Consider the following 23,875-nt stretch of genomic DNA (forward strand, 5'->3'; position numbering starts at 1 on the left):
ACAACTGGATCTCATTGAGTTATCTGAGTAATCACACCGCTATGATATCCCACTGCACTTTAAGTGAATTTTGCTTGCCTTTTCTCTTATTAGTCTTTCTTTTGTCAGTTCATTTTCAGCAAACGTTTAGAGGACAAATGGAGCTTTCTTCCTTTCTCCCAATATAAGCAAGTTCTCTTAAAATTCAGGTGGCTTACAAAGCAGCAGGAAGGTTTGTGCATGGGCTACAGCACTGTGATTTGTCTCCCCTAGTCAGGCATCAGTAAAATTTTGTGGAGTCCTAGGCTGCAGCCCACTGATGCTGATGTAGTTGGATCCACTTCCCCTGCTACTAAGCCAGGCTGGGACATTTTGGCACAGTAGAGATGTGAGATATAATGGGTGCAAATCCATGTCCAGTTTCATCTGGATCCAGCTGATTTCTCCATGTAAGTTGGCAATTGCTTGATAAGGGATTGTCTCTTTCCTAAAGATGTTAACATGGAGGCTGGTGTCTGGGTCAGGATGATTTCCCTGATAAAACGTAAAAGAAGAAAGTGGCATTGTTGGTGCATGACAGGGACATGCTCCATGCAGTGGTCACCCTCAATAAGAGAGAAGAACTTTGGAAAGTAATACTCAATGACAGAAAAGAAGGTAGACAATGAAGGTGCCCAAAACAAGAATAAGGTGAAGTGAATTTAGTCTCTGGGTATTAAAAAGACCTGTAGCTCTTGATAATGGTGGATGTGTGAGTGCTGCATGCATTGAGGAAACACGGTATCATCTCTCTGTATCTGTAGTAAATTGCTTGATCTTATAGTGGTAAGAACAATGGCATAACACCATTACCTAATACTTACAAATATGTATAGCATCATGTCAATAAATTTTATTTTTAATATTTTTAGAAAGGAACAATGTTAAAACTCACAGAAATGTTGCAAGTATAGGACAAAGTACCTCCTTCCCTAACCCGAATCATATGAGAGTCTTTTGAAGTCCTGAGAATCATACTGTTTAACATTTTACTATGTATTTCCTACAAACAAGATATTCTAAATAATCCCCATGTGCCAATGAAATACATTACTCCGTCGACTCCTGAGGAATATTTCAAATTTTCAAAAAAATACATAAAAAATGTTTCTCATAACAAACTACTCTCCAGTAGAAACACATTCACTACAGACAAATTTGTGCTACCCTGGTCTTTCCTGGGACACCTGGGGATACTGAGCTGGTGCTGAGTTACTGAGATGAGCCAGCCCTGCAGCTGTGCCCAGTCAGCCCCATCCCCTGCTCATTTGCATGTTCCCAGAGCACAACCTCCTGCCCTGAAGACTTATTAATAGGCTGGACACACTTCATGCAGGAGTCAGACCCTGTCAGGACACAGCATGGACATGAGGGTCCCCGCTCAGCTCCTGGGGCTCCTGCTGCTCTGGTTCCCAGGTAAGGAAGGAGAACACTAGGAATTTACTCAGCCCAGTGTGCTCGGTACAGCCTGGCCCTTCAGGGAAGTTCTCTTACAACATGATTAATTGTATGGACATTTGTTTTTATGTTTCCAATCTCAGGTGCCAGATGTGCCATCCGGATGACCCAGTCTCCATCCTCACTCTCTGCATCTACAGGAGACAGAGTCACCATCACTTGTCGGGCGAGTCAGGGTATTAGCAGTTATTTAACCTGGTATCAGCAAAAACCAGGGAAAGCCCCTAAGCTCCTGATCTATGCTGCATCCACTTTGCAAAGTGGGGTCCCATCAAGGTTCAGCGGCAGTGGATCTGGGACAGAATTCACTCTCACCATCAGCTGCCTGCAGTCTGAAGATTTTGCAACTTATTACTGTCAACAGTATTATAGTTACCCTCCCACAGTGTTACACACCCAAACAAAAACCCCCAGGGAAGCAAATATGTGAGGCTGGGCTGCCCCAGCTGCTCCTCCTGATGCCTCCTCGCCTGAGAGTGTTCCTCAGATGCAGCCACACTCTGATGGTGTTGGTAGAGGGGGACCTGAAATCACCTCTGCAACCCAATTCCTTTTTCTTTGTAAGCCCCAGCTGCACAGACATAGCAATGCCTCTCCTGATTTAATAAAGGCAGAGATCTTGACACCTAAGGAGTCTAGTTTAGGGCTTTGGTTGGAATTCAAATAACAGAGAAGAAACCACTATAGATATTCTAAGCAGGAATTGTCTTAATACAGAAAATTAGAGTCTAAACTACTGAAGTCTAAATAAAATGTAGAGCGGAATCTCTAAATTTCATGTTTTATTTGCAAAGAAATGTTTGCCAAATTGGACACACAGGAAAACTCAGTGGTCTTCAATATATTGGAAGTACGAAGAGAAGGTTAGTGTTTTATGAAAAAGGGAAAATATTACCTTTTGCATTTTCAGAAAGTTCACTGGCACTAGTAAGGGTTGGGAGCTGGCAAGCTCAGACTGGTAAGCAGTGGTGGACAAAGTGAATTAGGATTCACTAATTATATCAATTATATCAAGTTATCTCAGAAGTTGCAGTTAAATGTGAATTCAGGTTACAAGAAGCCAAAGCAGTGAAGGTTGCAGAGAATTTTCTTACTAAAATGCCAAGGATTCATTGTACACCCTGCTGCTCACCACACAGAAAGCCAATCTCTAAAACAAGTATTGCCAAGAAACAGGCTTTAATCAGGTACTGCAGCCGAGGAGATGGGACACCATTTGCGAATGTATCTCCCTGACCAACTAAAATTAAGACTTTATATAACAGGGACAAAATGTGGGAAAACAGGAATTTGGGAGGGGTAAGGAAGATAATTTGGTCAACAGGAAGCAAGAGGTCAGTTATGCAATCATAATGGGTGAAGGTTCTGATGTCTCAGTGTCTGGATTCAGTGATATGTATGTTTCAGCTCCTTGATAGTATCTAGGAGGCCTGATGGTTGGTTTACTGAAAAAAGAACTCAGATAAGACAAATGTAACTATCTTGAGTTTTAAGACTGGGGGAGTCAATTTCTGTTTATTCAAAAAACCATAAACCTTAGTTCCATGGGATAACAGGGCCTATTTCAATTGCATTCTAGAAACAATATTTTACACCCTGAGTGCCTTTCCCCACTGGGTGTCTTGGCTCTTTTGGGTATAACAAGAATGAACCAATGCCTATGATTAACGTTCAGACTACAACCTTTCAAAGCCAAGGATATAGTAGTCAGGAAAGCTGATATTAGAAGCAGGAATCTCTGTTGCTCCCTCAGAAAACAGAATGCATCTGTCCCTAAAGTATGGGCTTTCTAACCTTGTGGTCCTCAGTCCTGTCTGGAAGCTTAGGGGTGGGGGTGCTGATGCTCTCAGCTTCCTACAGCATCTTTTCAGGTGTTTCTCTAGTCCTCACCTCTGTTCCTGTGTCTGCCTTAGGTACCAATGGAGAATATTGAGTCATCCTTTTCTGATTCCAAATCTCATGGGAGGACCTCTTCTTGGGCAACTCTATAGGACACAAGAGAGGTAAAAAGGGATATTTACATAAGTTAAAATGATTTTCCCCCACTGAGGCCATTAAAATATATATATATATTTAAAGCCACATGTTGAAAACACATCCAGCTTTATTTTCTTATTAATGCAAATTTACATTTGCAAGTATTTTCAGAATTGTAAAGGTTGAAAGCATAATTATTTGTCCATGGAATGATCAAACACCTCTATAATTAAATGGAGTAAACATTTTCTTCAAAATTTGTACTCATTGAAATAAAGGAATATATTTAAAATATGTGAAGCTATGTTAGAAATTATTGGACTTAAATTCAACTGTGCAGTTTGGTTTGGGATGTTGTTCACTCCTGTGACCTGCCATAAGAATATTGTGTCATGTGTAGTCACTGCTGTTCAGCCTCGTCCTCAGACAATTCATATCTGTAGGCTGAAGATGAGCTCAGTGCCCTGCAGAGAAACCATTCAGCTGAGCCCGTTCTTGATCAGCCAGATGATTGTGAACATGAGCATCCATGAACACAAAAACAAATGTTTACTGTTATCAGCCACTGAGTTGTGGATTTAACCAGTTACCAATCAGTAATGCATAAAAGCTCCCTGATACAGTATTTACACCTCTACCTACACACACGATTTTTTCTTAAGTTGGTGGTATAAATGTGAACATTTAGTATTAAATTATGAAGTTATTAAGAGAAAATTAAAGACAAAATTAAAACTAGTATTCAATAAAAAATTAAAATTTACCTTATTTATGGAAAATGTGCATATATGTATATAAGATACATAAAAGTTACATATATTTATCTGATAAAATGTTGGCTACAAATATACATGTATAGTATTTATATTTAAGTACGTTTATTTATTATATATGCATATTTATACAATTATTTAAATTAAATACATTTAAATAATTTTTGTTATATTCCATTAAAAAAGGGTATGCTGGCTACATATAGTTCATACTCTTGCTACAGAAAATTTCTTTTAGCCTTTATTTTTAAAACTCTACGAAATGATTGTCCTTATCTAAAATATTTTTCCAACCCAGTAGAGCTCCAAGGGTAGGACTAGAGTAAATTTTGACTAATGTTGAATATTAACCATTGCATCCTATGAAAGTCTCCATTATGTTCACACCCACAGTGACGATTTGTTAAATAGAGTTCTCACAAATAGATGCTGGATGGCGTCACATCATTGCCATTGTCAAGAAATCCCTGGAAATGTAAAAATCGTAACAGTGGTTAATCTGCAAGGATTACATCTGATAATAACATTGCAAAGAGAACAGCAATGTAATAATATTGGCTGTTGCTTTTGACAGATCATCAGCCCTTAAAAGAAATGCAGCAGGATGATTGCAGACAAAGTGATTCAGGAAGAACTATGACTAGACGTTTCAAAAATGAGCCAAAATAAAAACATGCTTTCCAAGCGAATCGAAATGCCATTAATGAGTAGGAGGCTTTTAATAATGAGGACGATTCAACAGATGGACTTCAGTCAATCACCTTTCCCAGGTTTCCAAGGTGTCTCCTGAACCAAGGTTATGGAGGTCCCTGTGGGGACTCAATAATATGAGTTTCAACTAACTGAGACATACAGGGCTACTGGCTCTTCTGAACACCTAATTTGTCAAGAAGAATGACGTCTCTTGAACCCCTAACATTGCGCCACACATCAGGGCTCAGACTAACAGCTAGTGTCGGGTGATACTAGTAGACCTCATGTAATGTGAGGAGGGCACTGGTTATTTTCCTATATATGAATTTGCCTTCCTTTTTGGTTATATTTCTGCATAAAATATTATTTGAGGATTTTCCAAGAGCTTTCATCAGAGTCAGGAAGTTCTTCTGTAATATAGTTTTGGATCAAGCAACTTATTAACCTCAAAAAAAGTGAAGTGAAGTGTAGCTCATGCTCTTGTCATGTGCTTTCCCTATAGACAGAGAAAAACCCATTATTAGTCAAGCAAAGCTGGCACACAAACCCTTGTGCTATTGAATTGCTGTCCTGTCAGATATGGTTGAGGCTCTGAAACAGTAACTGTATGAATGGTGCTGTCACTCCCATAAACAGAATATTTATATCTTGAAAATGAGCTGTAGACTCATCATTGTTATGCCAAATGAACAGCTTGAAATACTCTATTTCTATTTATTCATGGCTGTGGTTTTCTGGTTGACGGCTCTTAATCCAAAGAGTTGATGTGAAATTATTCCATGAAATTGGAAGAAATGATATGATAAGCATGTGACCATTTACATTTATTAAAATACTGGATAAATTGTCAAGACAGGGCATTAGGGTGTGTGCTGGGGCCATAGATATAGTCCATAAAAGCAAGAGCAAACATAATTGATTTTACATATTTTAGAGAGGAAGTACAGAAAATATGGACCCTAGGGGACCTTCTGGAATGTTTCTATTTATTGCCATTTCCACTGGTAAAACTCAGAGAAGATTTCAACCGTCATCAGGATGAAGTTCTAGGGATCACAGTCATGTGAAGCATTCCCTGTACTTGGATCACCAGTGAGGCAAAGAGAAGATGAAACGCATAGTGGGATATGGAGGTGCAAACACCAGGGACAGCATCCCGGTCAGCTCAAACATGGAGAAGTGTATTTATTTTTTCTCTATAGGTTTATCACTGAATCAGTTGGATCTGAGAAAAGTCATTATGACTGGTTAGGCAGAAAGGTGTTTATTATCATGAATGAAATGGATTGAAAACATTTGGGGAAACCAGAGTGGCAGCTCAGGCAACTCCAAGTACTCCTTTTGCTATTACTTGACCCTCCCCGCCCCCACCCCTATGTTTTCCACAGTCAAGAAAGATACTTTCATTTTGATAGAAACATGGCAAGTGAAGATATTGTGCCCAGAGGACTGTGCTGCCTGGCTGTGACCTAGACCAAGAAAATGATCACATTTGAGTGAGTTCAGCCATTTCCCCTCCCTCATCTCAATCCAAAAGCACTCCGTAGTAACACAGCTGATGGGCATTCTTCACCACATCTGGGACTTCGGAAGCCAAGGACATGAGGAGTAGCCTTTCCAGACTCTACCATAGAGAAAGTATTGCCAGAAACTAGATAATAAAATAAATATGAAAGAAGCTGGTGACAATAACGAAATGAGTCATGCATATATGCATGTTAAATAATTTAATCTTTTCTTTACACCCTTTTGTTAAAAGAATTCGAAGTGCTATTTTTACCAATCTTTATAGTTTAGCCCACAAATTAAATAATAAGTTGACAGATTAACGGCTCATGAGAGAAGATCCTTTTTTCCTACATGGTGTTGGGCTGAACAGATTGGACTTTCCCCACATTTTGGGGAGCACAATGCTACGTGGGGAGCATGATGTTCTTTGTAAAGGAAATCTTTATGTGAGGTTCTAGCATGTTGCTGTTGACACTAGTAATGACTAGAAATTCAAGTGTAGAAAGATGTGTATTTATGATAGAAAGCCACAGGGTGGACTTGGGCAGAAATAGCCCCTGAATCCATGAAAACAGATGAATCTACATGAGACTGAAATGAAGATGTAATCAACACAGGCAGGTCTGCAGAGAAAGGGGTCAGGTCTCTAGTAGTTGATAGCGGAGCAGCTGTCCTTCGGGGGGCAGTAGTGAGAAGAGCTGCTCTCTTTCCTGCAGGAGACAGCTTGAATGTGGAGTCTCAGGCAGCAGGAGCTCCTACCCAGCCTGCGCCAGCAGTGCCATTCTTGGAATTGTTCCAGAGGCTTTGCCTGGAGCCTGTTTCTTAAGGCTTTTCAACAATTTCTAAGGAATTTAATATCCTCTAGTAAATCCCTTTATGCTTCACGGATTTGACATTTGTAACAGGGAATATAAACAGCTTACAGTGACATCATTCACAGCCTCCTTTTTTCTTGCTAAATATAATGCTTTCCAGGTGGACTTGCCAGAGGACGCTGATGTGAACAACAATCCATGTCACCAAAAATGCAAGACAAATAAGCTCAGAAAAGCCACTGGGTTCTCACCTAGCTTCACTGTCCCCTAGGACAAAATGGGAGAGTGTAACACTCTTAGCTCCACCATCAGAGAGAGAAGGTGAAGTGTGACATTCTCAGCGTAGTAAGTGAATATTTACAGACATTTAAATACTAACACCTTTAACACCAAAATACAGGCAAAAGTAGAAAAAAAAATAAATTGAACTACATAATAATTTAAAATGGGCATCAAAAGATAAAACCTACACAGTGAAAATGCAACATGTGGAATAGAAGAAAATATTTGAAAATCATATCTGATAAGGGGTTAATAATATCTACTATACAAAAATAAGTCTTATATGTCAACCTTAAAATAAAATACCTGATTAAAAATGAGGAAAGTACATGAATCAACATTTCTCTAAAGAAGATTCTATAGAGATAATTAGAAAACTAGCATAGGAAAACATGGTCAACATTATTAATCCTTAGAAAAATAAAAACAAAACTCACCTCACACCTATTAGGATTTTTTTTTCCAACAGAAAATGACCAGTCTTGGTGAAAACTTAGGGAACTGGAACTCCTGTGGACACTGTCGTGGTGATGTAAATGGCCCACCTGCTGTGGGAAACAAGATGGCAATTCCTCGAAGGATTAAAAATAGAAATACTATATAATTCAGCAATTCCACTTTTGGACATATACCCAAGTAATGGAAGACATTAAATTGAGGAGATATTTGTATATCCACATTCAGAAGCAAATTATTCACAGTAGCCAAATGTAGAAGCAACTCAAATGTTCACAAAGGAGGGAACTGGTAATCCAAATGTGGTATATACATACTATTCCATATTATTTAGTTTTAAAAAGGGAAATTCTGACACATGCTACAACATGGATGGAACTAGAAGACATTACACTAAGTGAAATAACCCAGTCTCAAAAATACTGAGTTTTGATTTCACTGTGGTATTTGCAGAACAGTTTCCATTTAGTCATGAATCAACCCAGTCTCCTTCCTTTTCTTGATTGTAGTTTTCAGGAATAACTGTAGAATGTTCTGGAACTGTAACATTCTGAGATAGGGCATGATTGGCCAGAACAGCCTGGGTTCTGTTTCTGTCCCTACTAGAAACAGGAATTCCTTCAACACTCTAGCCCAGTGTGTCATGTGATTCTAAGACATAAAACCCAGGGTGGGCTGCATTCCAGGGTCCCACAGTTGCAGTCCTTGTGGGGTAGGCACAGTCTAGTGTCAATCAGGCCCCCGCAGCTTTGTGCTCTCTCTGACTGACTCTCTGTAGGTAGTAATCCACTTCATGTTACTCGTTGTGCATGGGAATTGTGTCCCAGTAGATTTGGGTAAGTTGGTGACCAGTACACTGCAAACCTTGGCAAAATTGGTGCAGTGAGATAGTTTGATTTCAGAGAACCGTGGCTTATTGGTGAAGTTGGAGGAACAATACTCTCCAGTACCTGGCCCAGGACAGAGACATCAGCCTGGGGATGCAAGGGCTGGACATGCAGATGGATGTTTAATGAGGAGGGAGGACAAATGGGACATGGTGAGAGGCAGTGTTTGATGTGGTGGTGAGACAGCAGAAACAGTGGAGAAGCAATACAGCAAGAGACAGCAAGAGATGGCATTTTGTGAGAAGATGGACATAGCGATCAGCAATGGGCGAGACAGCTATTGGAGAAGTGGCAAGTCAGCGATCAGTGAGAGAGGGCGAGATCGGCGCTACAGCGATTAAAGCTACATAGTTGCTAACATTGCAGAGCTGTTAACACTGGCCAAAGGCTGTTTGACGAGCCATCGTCTTTCCTGACAGGCGGTGGAGCTGAGCAGATAGGTAAGTGGCCACAGAGCCACTGCTTCATGCAGGCCAGCCGCTCCATGCACCAGTTCACCCGTGGGAGCTCAGCCCACCCAAGCTGGGGAGCCTGGAGAGATCTTCACGCAGGCCCCATGTCAGACACTGCTTGGCACCATTTTGGCTCCTGCACACCTGTAAGTGTCCCATCTACCCACCTGCCCTATGTCAGATGATCCAGGAAATAAGGCCTTTGGCTAAATAGTCCATTTGAAGTCCCCCATAGCACACCTGACTACAACCTCATTGATCTTTCTCTTAGTCATTTCTCCTCTAATGACATTTTATTTATCCATCAGCCATTTTATCTTGTTTTCTGCCCCGATATATGTGTTTGCTTTGCAGTTTTTTCTTTGGGTCCCTGCTAATTATGTTTGTGCAATTGTTTAAGGCAGGACACTTGGATGTTAGAATTCTCCTGTTCTGTTGACTCTAAGAAGCCAGAGTCACATTGTTCTATGGCCACAACCAGGCCTTTGGGGCTCACTGTTGGCCGCCCCACTGAGGCTCCAGGATTTTCTGCACTGGTCAGCCCCTGGATACTCCAGGGTTTCCTGGCATTTGGTGTGGGACATTCATAGGCTGATACTCAGGTACTCTGGGTTTTCAGCATTTAGTATTGTTGGCCACTCCCTGGATGCTCCAGGGTTTTTAGCATTGACGTTCGTCCGAGGATTGTGGATTGGAGCCTCACCCTATGGAAATCTTGGTTTGCCTTTTCTTGTTTTCTGCCCTAAGGTTATCATTTTCCATAACAGCCTTGTGTTTTCCTTCTGTCACTTTATTTACACTTTTTCTTCTACACTTTACTTAATAAAAATACAGCTTTAAGGCTGGGCATGGTGGCCCATGCCTGTAATCCCAGCACTTTGGGAGGCCAAGGTGGGAGGATCATTTGAGGTCAGGAGTTCAAGACCAGCCTGGCAAACATAGTAAAACCTCGTCGCTACTAAAAATACAAAAATTAGCCAGGCACAGTGGCATGTACCTGTAACCCTAGCAACTCAGAAGGCTGAGGCAGGAGAATGGCTGAAACCCGGGAGGTGGAGGTTGCAGTGAGCCAAGATCATGCTATTGCACTCCAGCCTGGGTGACAAAGCGAGACTCTATCTCAAAAAAAAAAAAAAAAAAAAAGTAAAACAAAAAATTTTGCCTGTGATACGATAATGAGTTTCTTTTAAAACTTCTGAGACTAGTGTCTTAGAGATTTAACTGTTGTGTTTTGCTGCTTTCAACTTGTTCTCCCTTTAAAAAGGCCTGGGATCATTGCTGTCTCCATTTCCTTTTTCATGAGCTCCTGTGACTTTTTCATCTCAACACTTTGGGAGGCTGAGATGGGCGGATCACTTAGGCCAGGAGTTCGAAATCAGCCTTGCCAACATAGCAAAACCATATCTTTACTAATATTACAAAATTAGCTGGGCATGGTGGTACATGCCTGTAATCCCAGCCACTCAGGAGGCTGAGGCATGAAAATAGCTTGAAAACTGGAGGCAGAGGTTCCAGTGAGCCCAGCCAAGATTGTGCCACTGCACTCTAGCCTGGGCAACAGAGTGAGACTCCATCTCAAAGAAAAAACAACAACAACAACAACAACAACAAAATGATCCCCCAAGAATCAATAATAACCAGAATAAGGAGCCCTTATCAGATATTCTTAATTACTCTTAATTACTGTTAGGCTTCAGGAAGCCACTAGTTGGGTACAGCTGCCCAGGATTAAACCTGTTTCTTACAAGGTCCTACAGCCACAAAGGTGGACACCACAACCTCCATTTATAAAACAGAAAACTTAAGGCTGTTGTTTTGCAAACACATAGATTAATAACATGGCTCTGTGGGTGGACCTAGGAACATTAATTTTTCCCCCTCTTCCAATTATAATTTTCTTGTTTAACATCCTAGTAAAGTTTATGTCTTCTAAATTTCATGTGAAGATGATACGGTCTGTCATAAGTCTTCCAACCCATTCTGTCTTCTGGCCCCACAAATGAACGCATCGTGCCATTGGGTCCCTTAGTTCAGGTACCAAAGATTTTTACTCCCCAAATGCTAGGGAAGGCCTGCCCCCATAAAGTCAGAAGGAAGCACTCACAGAAAAGGGACTCTGCTCTTCTGCAGTCCCCTTAAGATTAAGGAGGAGTATCTAATCTCTGAGGGAGCAATGAGATAGGAGGTAGGTGGGACTCAACCCAGGACCAGATTGAAGAGTGGGTGACACAAGGAAGAGACACTGGAAGCACCTGTCCATAACACATGTCCACCAGTGCCATATCAGTTTACCATTGCCATGGCAACACCTGAAAGTTACTACCCATTTTCTAGCTATTTCTAAATATCCCACTCCTTTATTAGCATGTCATTAAAAGTGGGGATAAATATGAGTGCAAAACTGCCCCTACGCTACTGCTCTTGGCACACTGCCTATGGGGTAGCTCTGTTTCACAAGAACAGTCACAAAGCTGTAACACTGCCACCTCAGTAAAGCTGTTTTCTTCTACCACCAGCTTACGCTGCATTCCTTCCTGAGTGAAGCCAAGAACCTGCCCTGCACCACTTTTGTCAAGTTAGTTGACATAAAATTACTCATAATATCCTCTCTTTATTTTTTTACTCTTGTAGGCTGTGTAATGACTTCTTCCTTTCCATTTATGATATTGTGTTTTGTGTCATTTTTCTTTCCCTCTTCTTTTTCTTTGAGACAGATTCTTGTTCTGTCACCCAGGCTGGAGTGCAGTGGTGCAATCTTGGCTCACTGCAACCTCTGACTCCCCAGTTCATGCCATTCTCCTGCCTCAGCCTCCCGAGTAGCTGGGACTCCACCACGCCCAGCTAATTTTTTTGTATTTTTAATAGAGATGGGGTTTCACCATGTTAGCCAGGATGTTTTTGATCTCCTGACCTCATGGTCCACCCGCCTTGGCCTCCCAAATCTTTCCCTCTTCTTTATACACCCTTCATCAAATAGTCACAGGCTTCAATTCAGTTCTTTCTTGGTGGTAGTATGGCTCATGAAAAAAGCTGATTCTTCTGTGTTTGAGGCCATTCACCATGTTTATATGTAGTACTGTAAAAAGTCCTGTGACATAAGCCTCTGCTTCACAAACTGACCGCTGTCAAACATCATCTCCCCACCAATAGAGAATTTTTTTGTTCCTCACTAGTATAATTCACATAGGAGTAGAAATCTCAAGTTTAAAGTGTGGATTTGCACTTTACAACTTGGTGTATTCAAGAAGATGAATAATATTAATACATCAGTAGGGCCAGGCACAGTGGCTCAATCCTATAATTCCAGCACTTTGGGAGGCCGAGGCAGGCAGATCACCTGAGGTCAGGAGTTTGAGACCAGCCGGGCCAACATGGCAAAACCCCGTCTCTACTAAAAATATGAAAATTAGCTGGGTATGTTGGCACACACCTGTAATCCCAGCTACTTGGGAGGCTGAGGCAGGAGAATTGCTTTAAATGGAGAGATGGAGGTTGCAGTGAGCCAAGATTGTGCCACTGCACTCCAGCCTGGGTGACAGAGTGAGATTCTATCTCCAAAAAAAAAAAAAAAAAAAATCAGTAGCTTTGAATTTTAAACATCTATTTGACAAGAAATTCACAGTTCTTTCTCCCTTAAATAACGTAATAATTCTTTCAGTAATGAGCCTGGTTTGATGCCTCTCTCCCCAACATGATACAAGTGTCACATAAATCTATGAAAAATTCAATTTCCCTGTTCCTACAACAACTGTCTGGGATGGAAAACTTCTTCCCTTGCTCTAGTCCTTTCTTCTACACCTAGTTTCACCTAATCTGTGACTCAAAACAATACTTGTCAGGAAACATTCTGGAAACAGCAAAAGGCTTCTAAGAGGTGTCAGAGTTTCCAGTACCACCATCTGTCCATCTCTAGAGGGGGTTGTGAGTATGAGGAAGAGCAGAGCTTGTAAATCTTCTCCTTGCTTTCACTCCCACTGTATTTCCTAACAACAACAACCACAACCACATAATATCATAGAACAAGCATCTACTACTTCCAAGGCTTTGGTCTCAGTAAATCTTCTCTACCTCTATCACAGCATCTAGAAGGTTTGATACTCATACAAATAGTGCTGTAGCTTTCTTTTCATAACTGGAAAAGTGGGCAAGACTCAGTGTAATGCAGGCATTCCTTAAGCTAGTTATCATTCAGATTTTAGATTATCATTGCACACATATACCCAGCATATGTCTAATATATATGTAAAAATCCATGAAGCAAGCGTTATATTAGCTTGTGTTTTCTATTGTATTAAATTTTTCTCTTATATCGTCTTCTCCTTTTTGTCATTAAAAATCTGTTCAAGTCAGTCTAAATTAATTATCGGATCATAAGTAGATAAAATCTTTTATTTCATAACACATTGACCCAATGAATATGTTTCTTTGCAAGACACAGTCCTCATTTCCAAGACAACAAGCCTGAAAAAATTATACTGGAGCAAGTCTACGAGTAATGATGGTAGCTTTTCCTTATTGTCAGTCCTGGGGCAAGAATAACATAAAAGATAACAAGGCAGAATAAAGATTCCATAAGAAAGAAGGACAGCAACAGGACATGGGAACCGTTTATAGGGTAACATTTAAATAATGGATGATGAGAAGTAATGCATTAGACAGGGATGGATGGGAATGATTGAAGGTGTGAGTACTTTAGCACAGATTAAGATCAAATCATTAGGATTTTAAGAGTTGTATACAGTTACTGAAGAAAATGCCTTAGAATTTAATTTGACTGTGGATAAAACATTCTTGGATTCGATTTAAGACTATTTTCCATGCTAAGTATATTTATAATGATGATGACTGTAGTGCTGAATATTTAAACAATGAAAACAAAATTAATTGCCACATACATAATGTCCTGAATACTATTGTAAATGTTTTATCTTATTTTCTTTAAACTGTCTACAGCACTGTAAGGCAGGTACCACTATTGTCACAGTTACACAGATATGGAAACCGAGACACAGGGAAGTTAAGTTACTTGATTAATTTCAAGCAATCGGCAAGCCATGGAGCATCTATGTCAGGGCTGCCAGGACATGTGACTGTAAACAGAAGTTTTTAACTCAAAGAGGGTATGTGTCTGGGTTAATGGAAAGCTTCAGGACCCTCAGAAAACATTACTAATAAGCAAATGAAAGGTGTATCTGGGCCGGGTGCGGTGGCTCATGCCTGTAATCCCAGCACTTTGGGAGGCCGAGGCGGGTGGATCACCAGGTCAGGAGATCGAGACCATCCTGGCTAACACGGTGAAACCCCGTCTCTACTAAAAATACAAAAAATTAGCTCGGCGTGGTGGCAGGCGCCTGTAGTCCCAGCCACTCGGGAGGCTGAGGCAGGAGAATGGCGTGAACCCGGGAGGCAGAGCTTGCAGTGAGCGGAGATCGCACCACTGCCCTCTAGCCTGGAAGACAGAGCGAGACTCCGTCTCAAAAAAAAAAAAAAAAAAAAATGTGTATCTGGAAGATTAAGTTCTAACAGACTCTTCATTTCCATAGATCCAATAATGCACTTAGGGAGATGACTGGGCGTACTGAGGACAGGAAGAGAGAAATGAAAACACAGCCTTTTATATGGTTCTTAACAGACTTGTGCCAAACATCATACGGGTGTATTTAGGTGATTGAGGAGAAGAAAGGCACAGGAGTGAAATTCTGTGAGCACAAGGGAGGAGTTCTACACTCAGACTGAGCCAACAGACTTTTCTGACCTGACAACCAAGGCGGCGCAGGATGCTCAGTGCAGAGAGGAAGAAGCAGGTGGTCTCTGCAGCTGAAAGCTCAGCCCCCACCCAGCTGCTTTGCATGTCCCTCCCAGCTGGCCTACCTTCCAGAGCCCATATCAATGCCTGGGTCAGAGCCCTGGGGAGGAACTGCTCAGTTAGGACCCAGAGGGAACCATGGAAGCCCCAGCGCAGCTTCTCTTCCTCCTGCTACTCTGGCTCCCAGGTGAGGGGAACATGAGGTGGTTTTGCACATCAGTGAAAACTCCTGCCACCTCCGCTCAGCAAGAAATATAATTAAAATTCAAAGTAGATCAACAATTTTGGCTCTACTCAAAGACAGCTGGTTTGATCTAGATTACATGAGTGCATTTCTGTTTTATTTCCAATCTCAGATACCACCGGAGAAATTGTAATGACACAGTCTCCAGCCACCCTGTCTTTGTCTCCAGGGGAAAGAGCCACCCTCTCCTGCAGGGCCAGTCAGAGTGTTAGCAGCTACTTAACCTGGTACCAGCAGAAACCTGGGCAGGCTCCCAGGCTCCTCATCTATGGTGCATCCACCAGGGCCACTGGCATCCCAGCCAGGTTCAGTGGCAGTGGGTCTGGGACAGACTTCACTCTCACCATCAGCAGCCTGCAGCCTGAAGATTTTGCAGTTTATTACTGTCAGCAGCATAGCAACTGGCCTCCCACAGTGATTCCACATGAAACAAAAACCTCAACAAGACCATCAGTGTTTACTAGATTTTACCAGCTGCTTCCTTTACAGACAGCTAATGTGGTGGCCACTCAGTTTTAGCATCTCTGCTCTATTTGGACATTTTGCAGTTCTAAAAAAAAAATCATTGAACAATTTGGACTTTGATTCTTGGACTCTCTTCAACTGAGGCACCAGAATCCCAGGTTTCCAGAAATAGTGACTCATTGTATGAATCCTTATATAGCCTCAGTGGTTCTTAACTTTCCCAGTAGAGGTAGCTCAGTGCATGCTACACTGCTCCATTTGAATTTTGCAACATTCTAAGTAGTAGAAAATTCTATTTATTTATCCAAATAGTTGACTCGGTAAAAGCTGTTCATGTGAAGATACTACCATGGCTGAATAAATCCCATTCTTTTTCTTTCTTCAGGCGATCAACATTTCAGTGGCAAATGGTTATTATGGAAACATTTGCCATTTAAAAGTGAACTAAATTATTTCTTCAATTTTCGCTGTGATGCAGTAGACTGTAAAAAGATTAAAGTTTGTTAAAATAAAGTATATATTAGATAAGGAAGAAATAGATTATTCGTAATGACATCTGCAATGACCTAGTAGAAAGAGTGATAGAAGCAGTTGTTTTCATTATTTTTGTCCAAAACTTCCTTCCAAATGGGATTTCATTGATCATATTCATTTATTACCACCTATAAGACATGTTGACATTATGTAACATCTGATGTGAAGTGCTGAGGATACATCCTGTCTGTATTATTCTTGCCAAAAATTAATGGTGTGAATTGAATCAGTAGTAAACATCATATACAAACCCAACTAGGAGGACATTCTTCAACATACCTGGACGTAAACTTCAAATGTTTGAAGGCCATGAAAGAGAAACAAAAGTGAAAAACTATCACAGATTTAAAGATATTAAGGACAGGATAACCAAATAAAATACAGAAACCTGAATTTTATCATGTAACATAAAAAAAGTCATCAACGGGAAAAATCAGTGAAATCCATATGGTATTTTAAATGAGTTAACAAATAACATTATATCTATGTTCATTTCATGGTTGTGATACTTATACTGTGGTTATTTATGATGCTGACATTAGAGCAAGCTGAAAGAGGCGCATATGGGAATCATTTTTACTATATTTTTCAAATTTTAGGTCTAAAAGTATTTCCACATAAACTTAAAACACACACACAAGTAACTAAAAAACAAGAAAAAGGTAGTTTTTAAACAATTCCGCAAGTTTCCTCCTGTTTTGCGCTTTCCTATTTCTTTCTTTCTTTTTTTTTTCTTTTTTTTCAGACGGAGTCTTGCTCTATCACCCAGGCTGGAGTGCAGTGGTATGATGATCTCGGCTCACTGCAACCTCTGCCTCCCAGGTTCACGCCATTCTCCTGCCTCAGCCTCCCAAGTGGCTGGGACTACAGGCACCCGCCACCACGCCTGACTAATTTTTTTGTAATTTTTTTAGTAGAGACGGGGTTTCACCATGTTAGCCAGGATGGTCTCGATCTCCTGACCTCGTGATCCACCCGCCTCAGCCTCCCAAAGTGCTGGGATTATAGGCGTGAGCCACCGCACCCAGCTACCTTTTCCTATTTCTAATTCTTATCTCTATTAAAGACAATCATAGCTCCCATTATGTAGAGTGTAATCACTAATTTGTTCAGTTCTAGAATACAAAGAAGGCATCTTAAAAATTGACTGTGCATTTCTTCATGAATGTGAAATCCAGGGACCAGGATTTTCTATTTTTTAAGTCCTTGGTTTCTCTTTAAACTGAGGGTGCAGAGTTCAAGTTCTCAAGTCCAAAATTACTTATGTTAGTAAATAACCTCATTCCATTTAGCATGGCTATTATGTTCATTTAAATGCATTTTAGAAGGCATCTCTGTTTATGGCATCACAAAGAGCTTAATAAATCTGTGCAAAAATAAATAACAAACACACATATAAATATAAAGCTAAAATATCAAAACTATTTCAGCACTCTGAAAATTGGTGAAGCATAAAATAATTAAAGATGTATATTCTTTATAGAAAAAAAAGTACTAGTGCTTTGAGTAAGGACAGACAAAGTCTGTAGCCTTTTGCCTGTGACAGCACCCTTCTACCCCCAGCTCAGTCAGCATGAAATGCAGAACTGGAGTTTTACCAATATGAGGATAGCAAATAAAGCTAGCAGCTTGCTGCCAAAGGGGGTGAACTTGAGTAAAGCCAAGGAATGAAGTAAAATTCTTCAGTGTTTCCAGCTAAACATGCAGAACTCCATAGGGAATGAACAAAAAAGCCCACAGGTTTGTTAGTCAAAGATGATGCCCTGTTTGGGGCAAGTAGTACACCTGCTAACAGTAAATAGCAGATTCCTGGGTAAGATAGAGCCATATTGCTGAAACAATCTCTACACACATTCCTGGTGACTTAGAAGCTATAGATATGAGTGATGAGACCCAGAAGTGCCTGGTGCAAAGTAAAACCAGAAGGAGGTAAGAACTAGCTGCATTTTGCAGGAGCTTTTTAAACTACACACAGATGGATTGACAGAAGATAGATTTATAACCTCCAGATATTTGAGCAAAACTTCTTCTCAAATCATTGGTGACCACTAAGCTGTGCAGATACATGTGCAGTTTCTATAAATTCAAACTAAATATTAAGAATAAAAAGCAGAGATATCAGTGGTCAAACACCATGTGAGATATAGATTTTTCAATATCATGCATTGAAAATACATTTAATATATGTAATCCACTAGCTCAGCCTATTCTATCCTAAATGTGCTCAGTACACTTACATTAGCTTACAGTAGGGCAACATTATGTAACACAAACCTTATCTTACAACAAAGTGTTGAATATCTCATGCAATTTATTGAATACTCTATTGAAAGAGAAGATAGAATAGTTGTAGGAACACTAGAAGTACTATTTCTACTTGAACGCATATCACTTTCACACCATCTGAAAGTCAAAAAATGATAACTCCAACTATCATAAGTCAGGTACCAGAAGTAAGTTCTGACAAGTAACTAAGAAAAAAATTTTAAAATGCTCAGAAAAATGAAACCAATTCCAGGCCTGACATGGTAGCTCAAGCCTGTAATCCCACTACTTTAGAGCCTGATGCAGAAGGATTACATGAGGCCAGGAGTTCAAGACCAGGCTGGCCAAAATAGTGACACCCTTATCTCTACAAAATTTTTTTTTTAAATAGCAGAGAGTGGTGGCATGCACCTATAGTCCCAGCTACTCAGGAGGATGAAGCTGGAGGATCACTGGAGCCCAAGAGGTTGAGGCTACAGCGAGCTATGATCACACCACCACACTCCAGCCTGGGTGACAGAGTGAGACCGTGTTTCTAAAAAAATTAAAATTAAAATAAAAACCCCACAATCTAAAGAGAGGTACTATAATATATTATCAAAAGTGTGCAGCTTTCAGTTTTAAAAAATCCTGAAAAAAAAACAGAGGAGTATGATCTATATTGGAGGAACAAAGTAAAGCAACTACAATAATGACAACAGAAAATAGCCAATGAAAGCTGATTCTAACTTGTCCTCATTATTGGCTTTAGCAAAGACTACAAAGCAGTTAATATGCAGATGTTCAAATAATTATTTTTAAAACTATGATCATTGACATAAAAAAGAAAATATTTTTAAAAAGAAGATTCAGCAAGTAGGACCTCAAGAAAAGAAATGGAAAGTATAAAAAATGACCAAATGGGAACTCTAGAAATGAAAAGTACCATAATACAATTTAAATATTTATTAGCTAGGTCTAATAGCAAATTGAGATGACAGAACAATCAGTTAACTTGAAAATAGAGGAATGGAAATGATTGAGCCTAAAGAAAATGTTTAGAAAAAAAGGAAGAAATGTCAGAGATTTATAGCTCAGAGTGAAGGATACCAACAAATGTATAATGAGAGTCACAAAGAAGGAGAGACAGAGAAAGTGGCTGAAAAAATATTTGGAGATACAATAACAAAAACTTTTCAAAAGTAATAAAAATATTCTTAGATGAAATAATTCAATAAAACCCTTTTAGATAGTCAATAGAAATTAATAAGTGAACACACTATATTAAAATGTTGAAAGACAAAGAAAAAATCTTCATTGCATCAGAATAAAAGCAGACACTATATACAGAGACACAACAACGTAGCCATTGGCTAAGTTTTCATCGGGACCAATAGAGGCTAGAAGCAGTAAAATGACATATTTAAATGCTGAAAAGAAAAAAAAAGAAGGCAGCCAGGAAATCTATCCAGTGAAAATATCCTTCAAATCTAACAAAAAAGCAAAAAAAAAAATTTTGGTAAACAAAATACATTCATTCATAGCAGCTATGTCTTATAAAACATTTGAGAGAAAATCCTTCAGAATCACAGGAAATGACATCAGACAGGACCTTGAGTCCACTAGAAGAAATGAAGGCCTCAAAAGTAGTAAGGAATAATACCAAGTCTAAAGAGATAAAAATACACATAATGCTATTTATATGAAGTTTAAGACAGGAAAACCTAAATGATTGTGTAGATGTCAGAAAGACAGTTACTTTTGCTGGGTGGGAACGGTGACAACTAGCAAAGATTGTCCACGAGGGAAGCACAAGAGAATGTGAAATATTCTATCATTCTACCTGGACAATGAATTACACATAAACTTTATTCAGTTGCACATTCAAAATGTGTGCACTATACTCTGGCTGTTTTACCAATTGAAATAAAACTAATAAAAACCAAACCTAGACTCCTTCGCACTTACCAGAATCACAGCCAAGAGCCCAGATTAATTTGGAATATTATTATTATTATCACCACTTTTTTACCCTATTTTGAAGCTTACACTTTTCATCCAGCTACAGTTTCACAGCTCCACCTCTGGCCCATTCTTTTGGAAGAGCCCAGATTCATAGGGCAGGTAACATCTATGGAAGACTCATGAATGACATGATTGATGGGTATTTAGCAGAAAACAAGTTGTATGTATCACATACTGTTCTATGCAGACAGTACAATACATGTGAGTAAGAGAGTCCCTCTAGCAAAGAAAAGAAGTATGAACTAGACCTTCAGAATATTAGTTTTTAGAGTTCATCAGTTTTTAGAGTTTTTAGAGTTCATCAGAAGAACACAGATCAAGGTGTCCTCTCATCTGGGCATGGGAAAGCAAACTGACTGCAGGTTCTCCCTAGATCAGTGGCCCATGGCTTTGGAGACATGTACATTAAACTCACATTTGTTCACATCCACAGTCACTTCCTGGCTTTACCATAGGAATTATGGTCTGGCTACCCAGTTACTTAGGAACTGTGCACACAGGCTGTCAGTTACTAAAACAATTAAAAACAGTGACTTTGGTTAAATGTGTATCAGTAGTTACATTCTGGAGGGAAAAATGAGCAGAGGGGATATATTTTAATACCAAATGAAAAATCACAACCTTGTGACTTCTTTCTCTCCCCATATAATTCGTTATGCTTGTGCTGAAACTTCAGAGTATCAAATGAGCCCCATATATTCATCCCTAAAGCTTTGTCCTTGTCCAACCTGAGCCCATGTTCGGGCCATCCACTGGCATCTGAGTACACTTGTGAGATGAGCACTGTCCAGAGAGCATTGCTAGGGCGATTCACAGGCAGCTCCATGCGGTCTCTCCCCTCGAACTCCCAGCATCACTAACCCTGAAGGAGTGTCCTCCTGTCCTCCTCAGCACCCAGAGCACAGCCTGCCCTGCCGTGATTTCACTGCCCAACTCAAAACCTCATCATAGATTCCACCGGCTCAGAGACAAAGTCAGGTCCCAGGCAGAGACTGCTGTGGGGGCCTAAGAAAAACCATCTTTTCATCAATTTTTCTGTTAGAAATTTGCAGACATTTTCGCCATATTAAAAAATTATTTTCATTAGTGCTGACCTAAATGGTTACAGTTAGACACTCACAGTGTTATAGCTCAGAGCACAAACCTCAGCAGCTGTTAGTCCAGAGAATCAGGTGGTCTCAGATGCTTGCTGGCTGGTGCAGCCACTGTTTCAACAATGGGAGGAATGAAGCTGAGTAGACAGATCCAGACCAGGGGCCCTCTACTCCCGACCCTAGCCCTGGACATTGTGCTCTGCAGGGCCCCTCACAACCTCACTCTCTCTTTCCCAGAACCACATTGTTGGCGTCTCACATGGATCACGGAATTTAACACCTGATTGTTTTGTGACCATCTTTTCTCAACTCTTTATCTTCAACTAGGTGACTGGTTTATTGAGGAGAGGAATCATTTTGTATTCCCTGCAGAATGCAGCCTATTGATGGATGTAATAAGATCAACTCCATGAAAACCCATGAAAAAACTCCATCAAGTCTCACTGGAAACCAGCATCTAAAATTCTATAAGATGTTACGTTACAAACCTGCCATTGGGTGGTATGTCACAAACCTGGCCATTGGACAGACCCCATAATAAACACAAAATAGAAGCCTGATCTTAGAAATAGTGAAATTAAGGGTGATGTTGTTTCATTATCAGCAGGCAGCCCCCAAGGCAGGAATGGGGTCTCATGTGTGACCTGGATCACCTGGGAGGAGCTGCCAGTGTGCTGAGTGGTGGGAAAACGCCCTCTGTGCTCTGAGACTGGAAGCCTTGCCTTGCCCTTCCTACTGCCTTGGCCATATCCTCAAAGTGCACCTGCTATGAACTGAATGGTGTTTCACAAATTCATATTTTGAATCTCCAACCTCCAATATTACTGCATTTAGACATAGAGGTTATGAAGAGGTAATTAGGGTGAAATGAGGTGAAAACACTGGGGTTCTGATTTAATAGGATTTGTGTCCTAATAAAAAGAAATATCATTGAGCTGTTACTGAACCCCTCACCAGCCTCCAAGCGTGTACTGAGTAAAGCATGCACTTGCTTCTCTTACACATGCCTGGCACATTGCTGAACACACATGAGGATGTATCCAGAGAGGACTTCTGGAAACAAGAAACAGGGTTCTCACCAGAAAGCAAATCCTTCTGGACTTTGATCTGGAACCTTCCATGGTTCTAATATATTCGCAATAAATGTCTAATAAATTAGCAATAAATGTCTGTGGTTGAAGCCATCCAGCTCAGAGTATGATGGTGTGGCATTCTCAGCAGACTTATCCACTGTTGCCACCTTCTCTGAGCAGGATCAGCCCCAGGAGTCACCTTGTGGACTTTGGGACCCAGCTTTTCTCCTTTTGCTCCTGCTGTCCTGACTGCCTGGTGAGGAAGGGGAAGTCAGGCTTCAGCCTCAGATAGTTTGTATTAAACATGAACTTTCCTTGGTGATGAATTTGTTAGACTGTTTCTCCTTCTGATCAGAATTTCATCAAGTTGGATGAAATAAAAGCTTGGTATTAATATTTGGGAATCTGCATGCTTGTTCCCCCACTTGGATGACAGTGAGCATGTTATGTGGATGCCATCTTCATCCTCTTCCTTGTCTCTCAGTTTAGAGGGTCACTGTCACCTGCAGCGCTGGCCAGAGTATGAAGAACATCCTAGCCTGGCACCAGCAGAACTGGGGCATGGCTCTGAGTTCCTGCTGGCTCCTACTGCCCTCCTGGACATGATCCCTGCCTGGGTCAGGGATAATAATGGGCCTGAACAGATGTCACTCTGGCCATTACCAACCAAGATGCCTTCAGAGGTAGGTGATCCCTCTTCCTGTCCCCTATCATGTACAAATCTTCCCTAGCAACAGCTCTACCTGGGGGCCCAGGGGTTGCTAAGAGTCTGAAATCTTCTCAGGGGAACAGGCTGGGGGACACCTCTGAATTCACATTCCCTTTTCGTCTCAAACCCACTTGCCACCTCTTCTATGAACACCTCTAATGTATCTTGTGGCCATCACTGCCTGAAGCATGTCAGATGCTTTCTCCCACCTCCTTCTCCGAATTCATGATAAAAATTCATCCTCACTTCCACATGGGCTGGCCACGCCTTGTTTCTCTTACATACATGCCCCGGCACGTTGTTCAACCCATAATCCTGACCCCTCTCCATGAATCTTTGTGAAAGGGTCATGGTTGGCAAT

At 40.6% G+C, this 23,875-nt stretch overlaps 2 gene segments (V, D, J or C); both read left to right on the forward strand.

Annotated features, from left to right (window-relative positions):
- Window positions 1-1,357: 1,357 nt before the first annotated feature.
- Window positions 1,358-1,906, forward strand: LOC129531669 (immunoglobulin kappa variable 1-8-like). The segment is given in 2 exon segments: window positions 1,358-1,434; window positions 1,560-1,906. Coding segments are annotated over 2 exon segments (402 nt in total).
- A 13,281-nt stretch (window positions 1,907-15,187) lies between these two features.
- LOC134756740 (immunoglobulin kappa variable 3-11-like) lies at window positions 15,188-15,889 on the forward strand. The segment is given in 2 exon segments: window positions 15,188-15,313; window positions 15,483-15,889. Coding segments are annotated over 2 exon segments (456 nt in total).
- The last annotated feature ends 7,986 nt before the right edge of the window (window positions 15,890-23,875 follow it).

This window comes from Gorilla gorilla, chromosome 12 (assembly GCF_029281585.2).
Source record: "Gorilla gorilla gorilla isolate KB3781 chromosome 12, NHGRI_mGorGor1-v2.1_pri, whole genome shotgun sequence".
In the NCBI taxonomy this organism is placed as follows: Eukaryota; Metazoa; Chordata; class Mammalia; order Primates; family Hominidae; genus Gorilla; species Gorilla gorilla.